A 20,286-nucleotide genomic window follows, 5' to 3' on the forward strand; every position below is an offset into this window, starting at 1 on the left:
TTCCTACATTCACCAAGATCAATCTATGAGTTTATCTAACAACGAGAGAGAGGGGTGCATCTACATACCCTTATAGATCGCGAGCGGAAGCGTTCAAGAGAACAGGGTTGAGGGAGTCGTACTCGTCGTGATCCAAATCACCGGAGATCCTAGCGCCGAACGGACGGCACCTCCGCATTCAACACACGTACGGTCAGCGTGACGTCTCCTCCTTCTTGATCCAGCAAGGGGGAAGGTGAGATTGATGAAGATCCAGCAGCACGACAGCGTGGTGGTGGATGCAGCAGGGATCCGGCAGGGCTTCGCCAAGCGTCTGCGGGAGGGAGAGGTGTAGCAAGGGGGAAGGGAGGCGCCAAGTGCAAGGGCGCGGCTGCCCTCCCTCCCCCCCCCCTCTATATATAGGGTCCCCAGGGGGGCGCCGGCCCTAGGAGATGGGATCTCCTGGGGGGCGGCGGCCAAGGAGGGTGCCTTGCCCCCTAAGGCAAGTGGAGGCGCCCCCTCCCCTAGGGTTCCCAACCCTAGGCGCAGGGGGGCCCAAAGGGGGGCGCGCCAGCCCACCAGGGGCTGGTTCCCCTCCCACTTCAGTCCATGGGGCCCTCCGGGATAGGTGGCCCCACCCGGTGGACCCCCGGGACCCTTCCGGTGGTCCCGGTACAATACCGGTGACCCCCGAAACTTTCTCGATGGCCGAAACTCGACTTCCCATATATAATTCTTTACCTCCGGACCATTCCGAAACTCCTCGTGACGTCTGGGATCTCATCCGGGATTCCGAACAACTTTCGGTTTGCTGCATACTCATATCTCTACAACCCTAGCGTCACTGAACCTTAAGTGTGTAGACCCTACGGGTTCGGGAGACACGTAGACATGACCGAGACGGCTCTCCGGTCAATAACCAACAGCGGGATCTGGATACCCATGTTCGCTCCCACATGCTCCTCGATGATCTCATCGGATGAACCACGATGTCGAGGATTCAAGCAACCCCGTATACAATTCCCTTTGTCAATCGGTATGTTACTTGCCCGAGATTCGATCGTCGGTATCCCAATACCTCGTTCAATCTCGTTACCGGCAAGTCACTTTACTCGTACCGTAATGCATGATCCCGTGACCAGACACTTGGTCAGTTTGAGCTCATTATGATGATGCATTACCGAGTGGGCCCAGAGATACCTCTCCGTCATACGGAGTGACAAATCCCAGTCTCGATCCGTGTCAACCAAACAGACACTTTCGAAGATACCCGTAGTATACCTTTATAGTCACCCAGTTACGTTGTGACGTTTGATACACCCAAAGCACTCCTATGGTATCCGGGAGTTACACGGTATCATGGTCTAAGGAAAAGATACTTGACATTGGAAAAGCTCTAGCAAACAAACTACACGAACTTGTGCTATGCTTAGGATTGGGTCTTGTCCATCACATCATTCTCCTAATGATGTGATCCCGTTATCAATGACATCCAATGTCCATAGTCAGGAAACCATGACTATCTGTTGATCAACGAGCTAGTCAACTAGAGGCTCACTAGGGACATGTTGTGGTCTAAGTATTCACACGTGTATTACGATTTCCGGATAACATAATTATAGCATGAATAAAAAACAATTATCATGAACAAGGAAATATAATAATAATCCTTTTATTATTGCCTCTAGGGCATATTTCCAACATATTTGAAGCTCAAGACAGACTAATGTTGTTTCCAAAACAAAAGATGGTTTATATAGTATCAATAAAACATTAGATACAATTAGATATGACGGGGGCAACTGAACCTAGAGACACATAGATGTTGCTTCCAAAAATGAAGATGCGGGTGAACCTATTGTCGTTGCACCACCGTAGATCATACCAACAATATAATGGACAACATGAAGAAATCCAGCCACTGGAATACCTGCAAAGACATTCGAGGGACAACCCCGCCGCAATAGTAGAATATTAGGTAGGACGGGGATTGGCAATCGCGCCAAGCATATCGGCGAGGGGTCACCCCGAGATCTAGGCAGACAACCGCACTAGCGTCGTCAGACCAAGCCCATGTTGAAACTATTTTTCTTCCTTTATTATAGTGTAGATAGATAGAGAAATGGCGAGTGCTACAAATAATCCGGATGATAATACACAAACGTAAGTCGCCTCGCCAGCCATTAGATTGCCCGACGCGTAGCGGTTGGATCGGGTCAACGCAGAAACCGCACGCAACCGCTCGCCCTCAAATCAAACCACGCCTCCTATGCAGCAAATGGTGCTCGCCATCAATCCCACCTCACCGTGGTGACTGTGCCGGCGACATCGCACCACCGGAGCCATCGGCAGAGCTCCAACGCAGCAGCACTGGAGCCACCGGCAGAGCACTAACGCAGCAACACCGGAGCCGATGGAAAACAAAGCTTCAATGCAACACGTACGACCCCGGGGAAGCTCCACTGCAGCTCCATGGCAGCACCACGCTGCTGAAGGAAATATGCCCTAGAGGCAATAATAAAGTTATTATTTATTTCCTCATATCATGATAAATGTTTATTATTCATGCTAGAATTGTATTAACCGGAAACATGATACATGTGTGAATACATAGACAAACATATAGTCACTAGTATGCCTCTACTTGACTAGCTCATTAATCAAAGATGGTTATGTTTCCTAACCATAGACATGTGTTGTCATTTGATTAATGGGATCACATCGTTAGGAGAATGATGTGATTGACATGACCCATTCCGTTAGCCTAGCACTTGATCGTTTAGTATATTGCTATTGCTTTCTTCATGACTTATACATGTTCCTGTAACTATGAGAATTATGCAACTCCCGTTTACCGGAGGAACACTTTGGGTACTACCAAACGTCACAACTTAACTGGGTGATTATAAAGGAGTACTACAGGTGTCTCCGAAGGTACATGTTGAGTTGGCGTATTTCGAGATTAGGTTTTGTCACTCCAATTGTCGGAGAGGTATCTCTGGGCCCTCTTGGTAATGCACATCATTATAAGCCTTGCAAGCAATGTGACCAAATGAGTTGGTTACGGGATGATGCATTACGGAACGAGTAAAGAGACTTGCCGGTAACGAGATTGAACTAGGTATTGGATACCGACGATCAAATCTCGGGCAAGTAACATACCGAAGACAAAGGGAACAACGTATGTTGTTATGCGGTTTGAACCGATAAAGATCTTCATAGAATATGTAGGAACCAATATGGGCATCCAGGTTCCGCTATTGGTTATTGACCGAGGATAGTTCTAGGTCATGTCTACATAGTTCTCTAACCCGTAGGGTCCGCACGCTTAACGTTACGATGACAGTTTTATTATGAGTTTATAAGTTTTGATGTACCGAAGTTTGTTCGGAGTTCCGGATGTGATCACGGACATGACGAGGAGTCTCTAAATGGTCGAGACATAAAGATTGATATATTGGAAGCCTATGTTTGGACATTGGAAAGGTTCCGGGTGAAATCGGGATTTTACCGGAACACCGGGGGGTTACCGGAACCCTCCCGGGGGTTAATGGGCCTTAGTGGGCCATGAGGGAGAAGAGGAGGGCCGGCCAGGGCAGGCCGCGCGCCCCCTCCCCCCTAGTCCAAATAGGACAAGGAAGGGGGGGGGCGGCGCCCCCCTTTCCTCTTTCCCCTCCCCCCTTTCCTTCTCCACCAAGGCAAGAGGGGGGAGTCCTACTCCCGGTGGGAGTAGGACTCCTCCAGGCGCACCCCAAGGGGGCCGGCCGCACCTCCCCCTCCCTCCTTTATATACGGGGGCAGGGGGCACCCCATAACACACAAGTTGATCTACGGATCATTCCTTAGCCGTGTGCGGTGCCCCCCTCCACCATATTCCACCTCGGTCATATCGTCGCGGAGTTTAGGCGAAGCCCTGCGCCAGTAGAACATCATCATCGTCACCACGCCGTCGTGCTGACGGAACTCATCCCCGAAGCTTTGCTGGATCGGAGCCCGGGGATCGTCATCGAGCTGAACGTGTGCTGAACTCGGAGGAGCCGTACGTTCGGTGCTTGGATCGGTCGGATCGTGAAGACGTACGACTACATCAACTGTGTTGTGTTAACGCTTCCGTTTGCGGTCTACGTGGGTACGTGGACATCACTCTCCCCTCTCGTTGCTATACCATCACCATGATCTTGCGTGTGCGTAGGAAAACTATTGAAATTACTACGTTCTCCAACAGTGGCATCCGAGCCTAGGTTTTATGCGTTGATGTTATATGCACGAGTAGAACACAAGTGAGTTGTGGGCGATACAAGTCATACTGCTTACCAGCATGTCATACTTTGGTTCGGCGGTATTGTGAGATGAAGCGGCCCGGACCGACATTACGCGTACGCTTACGCGAGACTGGTTTCACCGTTACGAGCACTTGTGCTTAAAGGTGGCTGGCGGGTGTCTGTCTCTCTCACTTTAGCTAAATCGAGTGTGGCTACGCCCGGTCCTTGCGAAGGTTAAAACAACACTAACTTGACGAACTATCGTTGTGGTTTTGATGCGTAGGTAAGAACGGTTCTTGCTAAGCCCGTAGCAGCCACGTAAAATTTGCAACAACAAAGTAGAGGACGTCTAACTTGTTTTTGCAGGGCATGTTGTGATGTGATATGGTCAAGACGTGATGCTATATTTTATTGTATGAGATGATCATGTTTTGTAACCGAAGTTATCGGCAACTGGCAGGAGCCATGTGGTTGTCGCTTTATTGTATGAAATGCAAACGCCCTGTAATTGCTTTACTTTATCACTAAGCGGTAGCGATAGTCGTAGAAGCAATAGATGGCGTAACGACAACGATGCTACGATGGAGATCAAGGTGTCGCGCCGGTGACGATGGTGATCACGACGGTGCTTCAAAGATGGAGATCACAAGCACAAGATGATGATGGCCATATCATATCACTTATATTGATTGCATGTGATGTTTATCCTTTATGCATCTTATCTTGCTTTGATTGACGGTAGCATTTTAAGATGATCTCTCACTAATTATCAAGAAGTGTTCTCCCTGAGTATGCACCGTTGCGAAAGTTCTTCGTGCTGAGACACCACGTGATGATCGGGTGTGATAGGCTCTACGTTCAAATACAACGGGTGCAAAACAGTTGCACACGCGGAATACTCAGGTTAAACTTGACGAGCCTAGCATATACAGATATGGCCTCGGAACACGGAGACCGAAAGGTCGAGCGTGAATCATATAGTAGATATGATCAACATAGTGATGTTCACCATTGAAACTACTCCATCTCACGTGATGATCGGACATGGTTTAGTTGATTTGGATCACGTGATCACTTAGATGACTAGAGAGATGTCTGTCTAAGTGGGAGTTCTTAAGTAATATGATTAATTGAACTTAAATTTATCATGAACTTAGTACCTGATAGTATCTTGCTTGTCTATGTTTGTTGTAGATAGATGGCTCGTGTTGTTGTTCCGTTGAATTTTAATGCGTTCCTTGAGAAAGCAAAGTTGAAAGATGATGGTAGCAATTACACGGACTGGGTCCGTAACCTGAGGATTATCCTCATTGCTGCACAAAAAAGTTACGTCCTGGAAGCACCGCTGGGTGCCAGGCCTGCTGCTGATGCAACTGATGCCGTTAAGAACGTCTGGCAGAGCAAAGCTGATGACTACTCGATAGTTCAGTGTGCCATGCTTTACGGCTTAGAACCGGGTCTTCAACGACGTTTTGAACGTCATGGAGCATATGAGATGTTCCAGGAGTTGAAGTTAATATTTCAAGCAAATGCCCGGATTGAGAGATATGAAGTCTCCAATAAGTTCTATAGCTGCAAGATGGAGGAGAATAGTTCTGTCAGTAAACATATACTCAAAATGTCTGGGTATAATAATCACTTGATTCAACTGGGAGTTAATCTTCCTGATGATAGTGTCATTGACAGAATTCTTCAATCACTGCCACCAAGCTACAAGAGCTTCGTGATGAACTATAATATGCAAGGGATGAACAAGACTATTCCCGAGCTCTTCGCAATGCTAAAAGCCGCGGAGGTAGAAATCAAGAAAGAACATCAAGTGTTGATGGTTAACAAAACCACCAGTTTCAAGAAAAAGGGCAAAGGGAAGAAGAAGGGGAACTTCAAGAAAAACAACAAATAAGTTGCTGCTCAAGAGAAGAAACCCAATTCTGGACCAAAGCCTGAAACTGAGTGCTTCTACTGCAAGCAGACTGGACACTGGAAGCGGAACTGCCCCAAGTATTTGGCGGATAAGAAGGATGGCAAAGTAAACAAAGGTATATGTGATATACATGTTATTGATGTGTACCTTACTAATGCTCGCAGTAGTACCTGGGTATTTGATACTGGTTCTGTTGCTAATATTTGCAACTCGAAACAGGGACTATGAATTAAGCGAAGATTGGCTAAGGACGAGGTGACGATGCGCGTGGGAAATGGTTCCAAAGTCGATGTGATCGCGGTCGGCATGCTACCTCTACATCTACCATCGGGATTAGTTTTAGACCTGAATAATTGTTATTTGGTGCCAACGTTAAGCATGAACATTATATCTGGATTTTGTTTGATGCGAGATGGTTATTCATTTAAATCAGAGAATAATGGTTGTTCTATTTATATGAGTAATATCTTTTATGGTCATGCACCCTTGAAGAGTGGTCTATTTTTATTGAATCTCGATAGTAGTAATACACATATTCATAGTGTTGAAACCAAAAGATGCAGAGTTGATAACGATAGTGCAACTTATTTGTGGCACTGCCGTTTAGGTCATATCGGTGTAAAGCGCATGAAGAACTCCATACTGATGGGCTTTTGGAATCACTTGATTCTGAATCACTTGGTACTTGCGAACCGTGCCTCATGGGCAAGATGACTAAAACGCCGTTCTCCGGAACTATGGAGCGAGCAACTGATTTGTTGGAAATCATACATACTGATGTTTGTGGTCCAATGAATGTTGAGGCTTGCGGCGGGTATCGTTATTTTCTCACCTTCACAGATGATTTGAGCAGATATGGGTATATCTACTTGATGAAACACAAGTCTGAAACATTTGAAAAGTTCAAAGAATTTCAGAGTGAAGTGGAAAATCATCGTAACAAGAAAATAAAATTTCTACGATCTGATCGTGGAGGAGAATATTTGAGTTACGAGTTTGGTCTACACTTAAAACAATGCGGAATAGTTTCGCAACTCACGCCACCCGGAACACCACAACGAAATGGTGTGTCCGAACGTCGTAATCGTACTTTACTAGATATGGTGCGATCTATGATGTCTCTTAACTGATTTACCGCTATCGTTTTGGGGTTATGCTTTAGAGACGGCCGCATTCACATTAAATAGGGCACCATCAAAATCCGTTGAGACGACGCCTTATGAACTGTGGTTTGGCAAGAAACCAAAGTTGTCGTTTCTTAAAGTTTGGGGCTGCGATGCTTATGTGAAGAAACTTCAACCAGATAAGCTCGAACCCAAATCGGAGAAATGTGTCTTCATAGGATACCCAAAAGAGACTATTGGGTACACCTTCTATCACAGATCTGAGGGCAAGATTTTCGTTGCTAAAATCGGATCCTTTCTAGAGAAGGAGTTTCTCTCGAAAGAAGTGAGTGGGAGAAAAGTAGAACTTGATGAGATAACTGTATCTACTCCCTTATTGGAAAGTAGTTCATCACAAGAACCGGTTCCTGTGACAACTACACCAATTAGTGAGGAAGCTAATGATATTGATCATGAAACTTCAGATCAAGTTTCTACTGAACCTCGTAGGTCTACCAGAGTAAGATCCGCACCAGAGTGGTACGGTAATCCAATTCTGGAAGTCATGTTGCTTGACCATGATGAACCTACGAACTATGAGGAAGCGATGATGAGCCCAGATTCCGCAAAATGGCTAGAGGCCATGAAATCTGAGATGGGATCCATGTATGAAAACAAAGTATGGACTTTGGTTGACTTGCCCGATGATCGGCAAGCAATTGAGAATAAATGGATCTTTAAGAAGAAGACTGACGCTGATGGTAATGTAACTGTCTATAAAGCTCGACTTGTTGCGAAAGGTTTTCGACAAGTTCAAGGAGTTGACTACGATGAGACTTTCTCACCCGTAGCGATGCTTAAGTCTGTCCGAATCATGTTAGCTATTGCTGCATTTCATGATTATGAAATTTGGCAAATGGATGTCAAAACTGCATTCTTGAATGGATTTCTGGAAGAAGAGTTGTATATGATGCAACCAGAAGGTTTTGTTGATCCAAAAGGTGCTAACAAAGTGTGCAAGCTCCAGCGTTCCATTTATGGACTGGTGCAAGCATCTCGGAGTTGGAATAAACGCTTTGATAGTGTGATCAAAGCATATGGTTTTATACAGACTTTTGGAGAAGCCTGTATTTACAAGAAAGTGAGTGGGAGCTCTGTAGCATTTCTGATATTATATGTAGATGACATATTATTAATTGGAAATGATATAGAATTTCTGGATAGCATAAAGGGATACTTGAATAAAAGTTTTTCAATGAAAGACCTCGGTGAAGCTGCTTACATATTGGGCATCAAGATCTATAGAGATAGATCAAGACGCTTAATAGGACTTTCACAAAGCACATACCTTGATAAAATTTTGAAAAAGTTCAAAATGGATCAGGCAAAGAAAGGGTTCTTGCCCGTACTACAAGGTGTGAAGTTGAGTCAAACTCAATGCCCGACCACAGCAGAAGATAGAGAGAAAATGAAAGATGTTCCCTATGCTTCAGCCATAGGCTCTATCATGTATGCAATGCTGTGTACCAGACCTGACGTATGCTTAGCAATAAGCTTGGCAGGAAGGTACCAAAGTAATCCAGGAGTGGATCACTGGACAGCGGTCAAGAACATCCTGAAATACCTGAAAAGGACTAAGGATATGTTTCTCGTATATGGAGGTGACAAAGAGCTAGTCGTAAATGGTTACGTCGATGCAAGCTTTGACACTGATCCGGACGATTCTAAATCGCAAACCGGATACGTGTTTTTATTAAACGGTGGAGCTGTAAGTTGGTGCAGTTCTAAACAAAGCGTCGTGGCGGGATCTACATGTGAAGCGGAGTACATAGCTGCTTCGGAAGCAGCAAATGAAGGAGTCTGGATGAAGGAGTTCATTTCCGATCTAGGTGTCATACCTAGTGCATCGGGACCAATGAAAATCTTCTGTGACAATACTGGTGCAATTGCCTTGGCAAAGGAATCCAGATTTCACAAGAGGACCAAGCACATCAAGAGACGCTTCAATTCCATTCGGGACCAAGTCCAAGTGGGAGACATAGAGATTTGCAAGATACATACGGATCTGAATGTTGCAGACCCGTTGACTAAGCCACTCTCACGAGCAAAACATGATCAGCACCAAGACTCCATGGGTGTTAGAATCATTACTATGTAATCTAGATTATTGACTCTAGTGCAAGTGGGAGACTGAAGGAAATATGCCCTAGAGGCAATAATAAAGTTATTATTTATTTCCTCATATCATGATAAATGTTTATTATTCATGCTAGAATTGTATTAACCGGAAACATGATACATGTGTGAATACATAGACAAACATATAGTCACTAGTATGCCTCTACTTGACTAGCTCATTAATCAAAGATGGTTATGTTTCCTAACCATAGACATGTGTTGTCATTTGATTAATGGGATCACATCATTAGGAGAATGATGTGATTGACATGACCCATTCCGTTAGCCTAGCACTTGATCGTTTAGTATATTGCTATTGCTTTCTTCATGACTTATACATGTTCCTGTAACTATGAGAATTATGCAACTCCCGTTTACCGGAGGAACACTTTGGGTACTACCAAACGTCACAACGTAACTGGGTGATTATAAAGGAGTACTACAGGTGTCTCCGAAGGTACATGTTGAGTTGGCGTATTTCGAGATTAGGTTTTGTCACTCCGATTGTCGGAGAGGTATCTCTGGGCCCTCTCGGTAATGCACATCATTATAAGCCTTGCAAGCAATGTGACCAAATGAGTTGGTTACGGGATGATGCATTACGGAACGAGTAAAGAGACTTGCCGGTAACGAGATTGAACTAGGTATTGGATACCGACGATCAAATCTCGGGCAAGTAACATACCGATGACAAAGGGAACAACGTATGTTGTTATGCGGTTTGACCGATAAAGATCTTCGTAGAATATGTAGGAACCAATATGGGCATCCAGGTTCCGCTATTGGTTATTGACCGAGAATAGTTCTAGGTCATGTCTACATAGTTCTCGAACCCGTAGGGTCCGCACGCTTAACGTTACGATGACCGTTTTATTATGAGTTTATAAGTTTTGATGTACCGAAGTTTGTTCGGAGTTCCGGATGTGATCACGGACATGACGAGGAGTCTCGAAATGGTCGAGACATAAAGATTGATATATTGGAAGCCTATGTTTGGATATCGGAAAGGTTCCGGGTGAAATCGGGATTTTACCGGAACACCGGGGGGTTACCGGACCCCTCCCGGGGGTTAATGGGCCTTAGTGGGCCATGAGGGAGAAGAGGAGGGCCGGCCAGGGCAGGCCGCGCCCCCCTCCCCCCTAGTCCGAATAGGACAAGGAAGGGGGGGGGGAGCGGCGCCCCTCTTTCCTCTTTCCCCTTCCCCCTTTCCTTCTCCACCAAGGCAAGAGGGGGGAGTCCTACTCCCGGTGGGAGTAGGACTCCTCCAGGCGCACCCCAAGGGGGCCGGCCGCACCTCCCCCTCCCTCCTTTATATACGGGGGCAGGGGGCACCCCATAACACACAAGTTGATCTACGGATCGTTCCTTAGCCGTGTGCGGTGCCCCCCTCCACCATATTCCACCTCGGTCATATCGTCGCGGAGTTTAGGCGAAGCCCTGCGCCGGTAGAACATCATCATCGTCACCACGCCGTCGTGCTGACGGAACTCATCCCCGAAGCTTTGCTGGATCGAAGCCCGGGGATCGTCATTGAGCTGAACATGTGCTGAACTCGGAGGTGCCGTACATTCGGTGCTTGGATCGGTCGGATCGTGAAGACGTACGACTACATCAACCGCGTTGTGTTAACGCTTCCGTTTGTGGTCTACGAGGGTACGTGGACATCACTCTCCCCTCTCGTTGCTATACCATCACCATGATCTTGCGTGTGCGTAGGAAAACTGTTGAAATTACTACGTTCCCCAACAGTTGCACCGTCGGCGTCCCGGCGAAGCTCCATTGCAACCGCAACGGAGCTCCGTTGCAGCACGACACGCTCCATTGCGGCCACCGGCGCGCGGTGTTCCAGCGGAGCTCCGTTGCAGCCCAAGCCGTGCTGCATTGCAGCCGCGACGGGGCTCCATTGCACCTGCGGCGGGGCTCCATTGCAGCCACCGGCGCGCTCCATTGCAGCATCACCTGCTGCATCGCAGCTCCTGGCTTGCCGGTGAAGCTCCATTGTGGCGCCGGTGAAGTTTCATCGCAGCTCCGGGTGCCGTCGGTGAAGCTCCATTACAGCTGTCGGTCAAGCTTCCTTGCGGCACTGAGCTCCGGGCCTCCGCGCGAGCGCTACATCGGGAGCCACCGGCGAGCGGTCCACTACAACACCGCCGCGCACATGTTGCGGCGATGTCTGATGCCGCGAGAGGCCAAGAGCGGCGAGGTGCTGCGATGAAGCTCACGGCGGGCGACTTCTGATGCTGCGACGGAGCTACTGCGGCGGAGATGCAACATGCGATGCTCATCGTCGTTCTCCTAGTGAATTGTAGAAGCGGTTCGGTGGGATCTGGGCGTGACGAACAGAGATGGAAAGGGGGAAAGAGAGGAAAGAGATGAATGGAGGAGAAGATTGCGTACGGGAAAGAAGATAAGGCTGGACCGAGCGGTGACGGGTCCACAGGGACACGTGTCCACCACAGGACGCGGCTTACGTTTCGTTCTTTTCATACGACTTAAAACAAACGTTTTCCTAGAGAAATCCAATATATAGATCACAAAAAATAAAAATGATTTGCCATCTTGTAATTGTAATAGAGCCCATGGCCGACATGGTGGGCCACGTGCTCGCATTCTCCACGGGGTGGGTCCCGCGTGTCAGGTCGTCGGGTACATCTCCATCTCCCTCTTCCTTCCCTGTCCCCCCTCCGCTATAATACCTTCACCTAAAAATAATATGATGACGAGCTCGACGGAAGCAGCTCCCGGTCGGCGTCGTGGGGTCCTCCTCCTCCGCCTGCCCCCCCTGCTCTCCCTCCCTTCCCCGAGCCGTCGTCTTCGTCGAGCGCCGCCGCAGCAGAAGCCGAGATTTCCTCTTCCGGCGCCGAATCCAACCCCGTAAGTCCGAATCTCCGTGCGTTTCTCCCCCTGTTCTTGCTCTCCAATCCCCCTCCCCTGCCGCCAATGCCCGCCGTTTCTTGGGCCCTCGAGTCGCGGAATCCGAGGTGAAGCTGTGTGTCTTCCCCAGCTCCCCCTCCCCTACTGGCTGTGGACTGATCCCCCGGCAATGGCGGCCCCGGTCGCCGCCGCCGCCGCCGCCGCCGGGCCTACTCCCGCCGGCCCTCGAGCTGTTCAACCGATTGCCGCCGTGCCGTACCATGCCGTACGGTGTCGGTCGGCCTGGTCTTAGTGGTTTCACTCCGTTCCGTTTATGGTCAGTTGCTCAACTGACGAAATGCCGAAATTTGTGTCAGTTGGTCTGACCCAAATCTGTGCACGCAAATGCTTCCATTTTTGCAGGCAAATGTTGCTTTTTTGCAGGAAGGAAGCAACCTTGAGCATTACTAGTAGTAATCCTGGCGTTTCTTTGTTCGCTTGCTGTCCGTCTGATTGACAATAGAAAAGGGGGTGAAGCAAGGAAGGAATAGAATAGATGCCTTGCTGCATGATCCAAAGTTCGGCACCTGCGGCTTTTGTTCTCTCTCTCTCTCTCCGCGTAGCAATAGTGTGGGGAAACTGGAATCTGCTGGGTCACATGTTTGGGATTGCAATCGAGGGCCACATCGCTTCTCGGTTTTTCTTGGATGAGTAGGTGTGAACAAAAATGCCGGCCCGGCCTAGGACTTTGGATGGCATAAATGGCACAAACCAAATGTTGTGTTGCTTACCAGAAAAGGGTGTTTTTCACATTCTTGTTAACGAGTTTGGTTGAATCATCTGCCATTGTTCTTTTAAGTTGCTTTTCTTTGCGACATTCAGTCCGTTGGTTTTTTAATTGCTTCCTTCAGATTGGCACTTGCTTCTTTGTTACTGTTTTTCTTTCAACATTTGGATTGACCCCCTACTGGCTGCGGCCTGTGGACTGATCTCCCGGTATTGGCAGCCCTGGTTGTTGTGATGGTGTTACCACTGGGTCTTAGCCCGCTCACAAAGTATTTGGCTGATTGCCTCCTTACTGTGTCTGCCGGCCAGGTCTCCTTTGAGTTCTTCAGTCCGTTTACCATCAGTTGCTAAATGAATGAAATGCTGGAATCTGTGCTTAGCTGGTTTGGTACTTTGCTCTGCTGGCATCTTAGGCAGTGTTTCCTTTTTGCAGGAAGCACCCTTAAGCATAGTATCCTGGTATAATATGTTTGTTTGTTTGTTTGTTTGCTGTCTGATGATTGACACAAGGGGTTAAGGATAAGAATAAATACCTTATACGCTGCATAATCCAAAGTGTGTTCCCTGCATAGCAATAGTGTGTGCAAACTGAAATCTGTTGAGAACAGTTGGTCCACACCACACGTTTGGCTTTTAATTCAAGGACCATAATGTTTTTTGGTTTTCTTGGATGAGTGTATGTGAGCAAAAATGCTGGATGCTTGCCGGCCCAACCTACGACCTGTATCTTCTTCCTAGGAGCAGTATAACCGGATAACATCAATGGCACAAACCGAAATGTTGTGTCGCTTGCTACAAATGGATTGTTTTCATTCTTAACGTGTTTGGTCGAAACATCTGTTGTTGCTCAGTTCAGTTACTTTTTTTTTGCAATATTCAGTCCGTTTTTTCTTAATTACAGCTAGTGCATCCTTCAAATTATTATTTGCTTCTTTGTTACTGTTTTTTTTCCTTTGGACGTTTGTACTGAGGCTTCAAATGCTGGTACAGTCTACACCAACTATGTTACTTTAGGGAATACAAGAACTATGCATCCGTATCACAATAACATCTGCTCTGTGATTTTTTTCTTGCAGGGGGATCCCAACTCATTAATAATCTGTTAAGATGCGAATAACCATCCAGTAGCCTTTGCACCGTTTGAGGGACAATGGCGATAGCTTTTCCCATGCTGTTGGTTCTCTCTGTGCTCCTGTACCCTAATGGCATCTCCAAGAGCTTAGCTGCAAGGCCTCCAGTTGTGAATATTGGGTCTATTCTTCAATTGAACTCCACCACTGGAGGTGTTGCGGCGATTGCCATCAATGCAGCCTTGGAAGATATCAACTCTGATCCAACAGTTCTAAATGGAACAACATTAAAGGTTGAAACCAAGGATACAAATTGCTTTGATGGTTTCCTTGGCATGGTTCAAGGTAGACTAGCTTTAACGTCATCATTTTGTATCGTTAAAATAGTTGCTTCTTTTCTGGAGTTGTGACAATGATATCGTATTCCTTGTATCAGCTTTGCAGTTCATGGAGACTGATGTTATTGCAATCGTTGGCCCCCAGTGCTCCGCAATTGCTCATATCATTTCATATGTAGCAAATGAGCTCCGAGTCCCCTTGATGTCCTTTGCGTCTGATGCTACTCTTTCATCGATACAGTTCCCATTCTTTGTCAGGACTGCTCCCAGTGATCTCTATCAAATGGCGGCTGTGGCAGCAGTTGTGGACTACAACCACTGGAAGATAGTGACTGCCATATATGTTGATGATGATTATGGTCGAAATGGCATTGCTGCTTTGGATGACGCACTCACTGCGAAGCGCTGCAAAATCTCCTACAAGATTGGATTTCCTGCAAATGCTAAAAAGAGTGAGCTCATTAATTTGTTGGTTAGTGTCAGTTATATGGAGTCTCGCGTTATCATCCTCCATACTGGTGCTGAACCTGGACTCAAGCTTTTCTCTATGGCAAACCGACTAAACATGATGGGTAATGGCTATGTATGGATTGCAACCGACTGGCTTTCTGCATATCTTGATGCTAATTCATCAGTTCCTGCTGAGACTATATCTGGTATGCAAGGTGTTCTTACTTTACGGCCACATATCCCCAACTCAAAGATAAAAAGTAATTTGATCTCCAAGTGGAGCAGGCAAAGTCAGAAGTACAACCATAGTGATCTTCGAGTAAATACTTATGGTTTTTATGTTTATGATAGTGTATGGACAGTAGCTCGGGCTCTGGATGCTTTCTTCGATGATGGTGGTAGCATTTCCTTCTCTAATGACTCGCGGTTGCGTGATGCAACTGGGGGAACTCTTCACCTTGAAGCAATGAGTATTTTTGACAAGGGAAGGAAATTATTGGAGAAGATTAGAAAGGTAAACTTCACTGGGCCGTCTGGGCACGTGCAATTTGATGCTTCAGGTGACCTCATTCATCCTGCCTATGAGATCATAAACGTCATTGGAAATGGCATGCGGACCATTGGTTTTTGGTCAAACTATTCTGGCTCGCTGTCAACTGTCCCTCCAGAGGCTCTTTATTCAAAGCCCCCAAATACTTCTCTAGCCAATCAGCAACTCTATGATGTTATTTGGCCTGGGCAGACTGCACAGAGGCCTCGAGGATGGGTTTTCCCTTCTAATGCCAAGGAGTTGAAAATTGGTATTCCCAACAGATTCAGCTTCAGGGAGTTTGTCACGAAAGACAATGTTACCGGGTCAATGAAGGGTTATTGCATTGATGTCTTTACTCAGGCATTGGCTTTGCTTCCTTATCCTGTTACCTACAAGTTTGTACCTTTTGGGAGTGGTACTGAAAATCCTCATTATGACAAACTCATACAGATGGTTGAATCAAATGTAAGCATATATGTTTTTTTTCTTTTTTCTACACATTCCATCATACCGTACTGACCAGGTTTATCTTATTCTGCAGGAGCTTGATGGAGCTGTAGGGGATATCGCAGTTACAATGAAGCGCACAGTAAATGCTGATTTCACCCAGCCTTTCATTGAAACAGGATTGGTTATCTTGGCTCCGGTTAAAAGGCATATAACAACGTCCTGGGCATTCTTGCAGCCATTTACTTTGGAGATGTGGTGTGTTACAGGGTTGTTCTTTCTTGTTGTGGGTGTGGTTGTTTGGGTTCTTGAACATCGAATCAATGATGAGTTCCGCGGCTCGCCACGAGAACAATTGATAACTATTTTCTGGTGAGGAGCTTACCTGCACCTTTTGTTTCATCTTCCTGTATACCAGTTTTGTTTTCTTAGAAATGTCAAGGCCGGAACAAGTCTTGTGTAACATGTTTCATACAGCAAGCACCTTAGAACAATTGCCAGTTAACACACCCACATGAAGCATCCAGTGATTATGAATTAACTATTATCTTGTGGTGTGAGATATATATGATGCATTGATTTTATTTTCTTCTGTTTTTACATACTCTTGTCAAATGCTCTTATCACAGAGTCATTCCTTGCTCTCAAAACTGTGATTATAATCTCAATTTTTTATTGTCTGCAGGTTCAGCTTTTCGACTTTGTTCTTTGCACACAGTGAGTAAACCAACCTTCTCTATTATGTGTTTTTTGGCTATATATAAAAAGTAATTTTATTCTGATTCACATGGCTCATGATTTTCATCTGTATCTGTTCCCAGGAGAAAATACTATGAGCACCTTAGGGCGCGGCGTGTTAATCATATGGCTGTTTGTTGTTTTGATCATCCAATCCAGCTATACCGCGAGTCTTACTTCCATCCTGACCGTGCAACAACTTGATACTTCTATAAAAGGAATTGATGACCTGAAAAATAGTGATGCTCCTGTTGGTTTCCAAGTTGGTTCTTTTGCACAAGACTACATGGTTAATGAACTGAACATCTCACGGTCAAGGCTAAGAGCTCTCGGTTCCCCAAAAGAATATGCTAAAGCCCTCGAGCTTGGCCCCAAGAAAGGAGGAGTTATGGCCATCGTTGACGAGCGCCCCTATGTTGAACTGTTTTTGTCAACCTACTGCAAGATTGCAGTAGCCGGCTCAGATTTCACAAGCAGAGGATGGGGCTTTGTAAGTACATTTAAACTAAGTTATTTAACATAGCTTCAAAATACAAGGATACAATATTTTGGTGTTAAAAATCCTGAAACGACAGTTTTAACTTCCAATAGTTGTGTATGCTGTCTAGTATTATGTAAACCTTTCTTGCACTTCTTTTACTGGTGAAATCTAAAATCTACACCTTCTTTAATTTCACGAATCAATACTTAGCACCTTACAAAAGTTCATTCTGCCAGGCATTTCCAAGGGACTCCCCGCTGCAAGTGGACCTGTCGACGGCGATCCTGTCACTGTCAGAGAACGGGGAGCTGCAGCGGATCCACGACAAGTGGCTCAAGACAGGCGAGTGCGCAGCCGACGAAAGCGAGATGATCAACTCGAACCAGCTCCGGCTCGAGAGCTTCTGGGGCCTGTTCCTCATCTGCGGCGTGGCGTGCGTCATCTCGCTGCTCATCTACTTCGGCATCATGCTGCGCAAGTACGTGAGGCACGAGCCGAAGAAGAGCCTCCGGAGGTTCATCTCGTTCGTCGACGACAAGGAGCCGCCGAAGGACCGGAAGAAGCGGTCCATGAGCCTGCCTGCGAGCGCGGCGGCCACGGCGCCGATGGCCGCCCTCGACGTAGAGAGGCCGGCCAGGAACGGCGGCAGCGTCATTGATATAGAAGGCTAGTTCTTGTGTACAAAAGCTAAGAGATTATATATATGCACGTTTTCGACCCGAGGTGCGCTGTTCTTCGGGTCGGCTTACCTGATCTAATGGAGGGGGAAATAGATTCTCAGACTTTCAGAGGCTGTGTAGGGGAGATTGTTCTGTAGGTTCCTGGCAACTGGGCAATTGTATAGAAGATGTGTCTTGTCCTTGATGGTGTTGTGATTGTGAATGGCAGGAATGTGTTTGTGTGAGTGCCTTTTTATCTTCAGAGTTTCTCTTGCATTGGCTGTTGCCTGCCTTGACCCTGAATGGATGTGAGCAGGCAGGTCTATCATTTAATTATTTTTTTGTGAAATTGCACAGATTTGAACTTCTGCATCCCAATATTTCTTTGATTTTCTTGGTTGGAAGTGCAATTAGCAACAATGATAAATTCTTTAAAAAACAACCACCACCTTCACTGTTTGGAACTGAAGCTACAGTTTCACAACAAGGCCATTGTCTGGACATGCACAAGTTCTCATCCAGAATAGGAGTATAGGACAGGTACTAGCTTGTCTTGAACACCGATTTTTTTTCTCTTGTCACAAATACCACAATCTGTATTTTTTAAACATTACTAGACTATTTTAACCAGCAAATACAAAAAATCCAGTAATATGATAAAATAAATATGAATGCATAAAAGGGAAAATAAACACCGCACAATGTGGTTTGCGAACATTGTAAGAAAATAAATAAATTTAAGAAAAGGATCTAAAAAAAATCAATGTAACAGGAGTAATAAACAATAAGGCATAAAATGGGGAAAATGGAATATTCTGTTTTTTTTCTGCACCCTACCGTTTATGGATATGCTGATGTGGTGGCGGCAGGCGGGCAGCCGAGCGCGCGCCATTCCGACCCACCATCATCCTTCCGGCCCCCATGCCTCCTCCTCCGCCGTCCATGGCTCCCTCCGCCCTGCCTTCCAGAACCTTCCACCCCCGCCGGCCCCACCCTCAACCCTCCTCCGCTCCCGCTCCTCCTCCGAGGGAGGCCACCGTCCCCTGCTGCGTCTCCCGGCGGAGGGCGGCCGCGCAGCTCCTCCTCTCGGCCGGCCTCCTGACCGCCGTCTCGTCCTCCCCGCCGGCGCCCGCGCTCGCTGCCAGGAGGGGCCGCCGGACCATCGCGCCGGAGGACTACGCGTCCACACGTACGTCCGCGAGCCACTTCCCCTGCGCCCTTGGTTCCTGCTCAGATTTCCGCCCAAAAGTTTGGCCCTTTCAGGCTGAACTCTGAAGCTGATTAGCCTCATACAATATTTCATTTTATTTATTTTTTAGCTGTCAATTGATCCATGTGATATTAAGCACTGCAACTCATGTTTACAATCAAAAGTTACAGTCTCTCTTTTCCATGAATCATCACTACTTATTACATTGGTTAAATTAAACTCGGCGTTCGAGTGATCTGATGTGAGAACCATTGGGGGCAGCTGATGGCCTGAAGTACTACGATCTCATTGAAGGGAAGGGCCCAACTGCCGAGAAGGGATCAACTGTCCAGGTAATCAGCTCAGCCCTGCTCTTCATTCTTGTGCTCACTCTTCAGTCTCTAACTGAAACCGGTTGCCACTGCTGTTCTTCTCAAGGTTCATTTCGACTGCATATACCGCAGCATCACCGTGGTGTCGAGCCGCGAGGCCAAGCTCCTCGCGGGGAACCGGAGCATCGCACAGGTTATGTGGCAAAATACTCCTGACACCGTTTATGGCACTGCTGCTGGTTTGGCGCGGTAGGAACTAAGATTTTTGTCTGCCTTCCTCTAGTAGCCCTATGTGTTCACCGTCGGATCGCTGCCTGGAAAAGAGCGGAAGCGCGATTTCGCAGACACCGCCAACGGGCTGTTCTCCGCGCAGGCTTCGCCGAAGCCTCCACGGGCCATGTACATGATAACCGAGGGAATGAAAGTTGGAGGGAAGGTATTGACAAGGAGAACTAACACTGAGTGAAGAATAATCGGGTGTTTTTTGTCTTCGGTATGATAACTGACCTGATCTGCTGTTCTGTTTGTGTGTTGGTTATGCAGAGGAGGGTGATTGTGCCTCCAGATCTGGGTTATGGGAAAAAGGGGCAGGGCGAGATACCGGTAAAAAACCCTCAGTTTCTGCTAGTTTGATTGTGCATCTGAGTGGATTCAGCTAGTGATGAGTTATTTAATTCGGTCCTACTTTGCAGGCTGATGCTAGTTTTGAACTGGATATAGAGCTTTTGGAAGTGATCCCTCCCGCAGATAGTTGACCATTTTTGCTTACACGTGGAAAATACTGATGAGGTACCTGTGAAGCTTCACAAATTTTAGAGGGGTGTGTTTATTTTATACAGTACTTTTTTCGTTCTTATCAATGAGACGAGAGCTGTAACCGAGAATATGTTAATATTATATTTTGCCTGGATATATATCGAAACGTTGGGAGGCAAAGCTTTTGCGTTTTGTCGATTTTGTTTGTT

The 20,286-nt window shown here is 46.7% G+C and overlaps 2 protein-coding genes across 2 annotated transcripts; both read left to right on the forward strand.

Moving 5' to 3' along the window:
• Window positions 1-12,137: 12,137 nt before the first annotated feature.
• LOC123135677 (glutamate receptor 3.1) lies at window positions 12,138-18,045 on the forward strand. The gene is made up of 7 exons (XM_044554855.1): window positions 12,138-12,320; window positions 14,162-14,500; window positions 14,592-15,940; window positions 16,017-16,294; window positions 16,608-16,639; window positions 16,744-17,150; window positions 17,378-18,045. The coding sequence occupies exons 2-7, from the start codon at window positions 14,236-14,238 to the stop codon at window positions 17,810-17,812; spliced, it is 2,766 nt and encodes a 921-aa protein (XP_044410790.1). The 5' UTR covers window positions 12,138-12,320; window positions 14,162-14,235; the 3' UTR covers window positions 17,813-18,045.
• Window positions 18,046-18,659: 614 nt separating this feature from the next.
• Window positions 18,660-20,269, forward strand: LOC123135679 (peptidyl-prolyl cis-trans isomerase FKBP18, chloroplastic). The gene is made up of 6 exons (XM_044554857.1): window positions 18,660-18,989; window positions 19,272-19,342; window positions 19,428-19,514; window positions 19,608-19,757; window positions 19,865-19,924; window positions 20,014-20,269. The coding sequence occupies exons 1-6, from the start codon at window positions 18,722-18,724 to the stop codon at window positions 20,074-20,076; spliced, it is 699 nt and encodes a 232-aa protein (XP_044410792.1). The 5' UTR covers window positions 18,660-18,721; the 3' UTR covers window positions 20,077-20,269.
• The last annotated feature ends 17 nt before the right edge of the window (window positions 20,270-20,286 follow it).

Source organism: Triticum aestivum, chromosome 6B (genome assembly GCF_018294505.1).
Source record: "Triticum aestivum cultivar Chinese Spring chromosome 6B, IWGSC CS RefSeq v2.1, whole genome shotgun sequence".
Lineage (NCBI taxonomy): Eukaryota > Viridiplantae > Streptophyta > Magnoliopsida > Poales > Poaceae > Triticum > Triticum aestivum.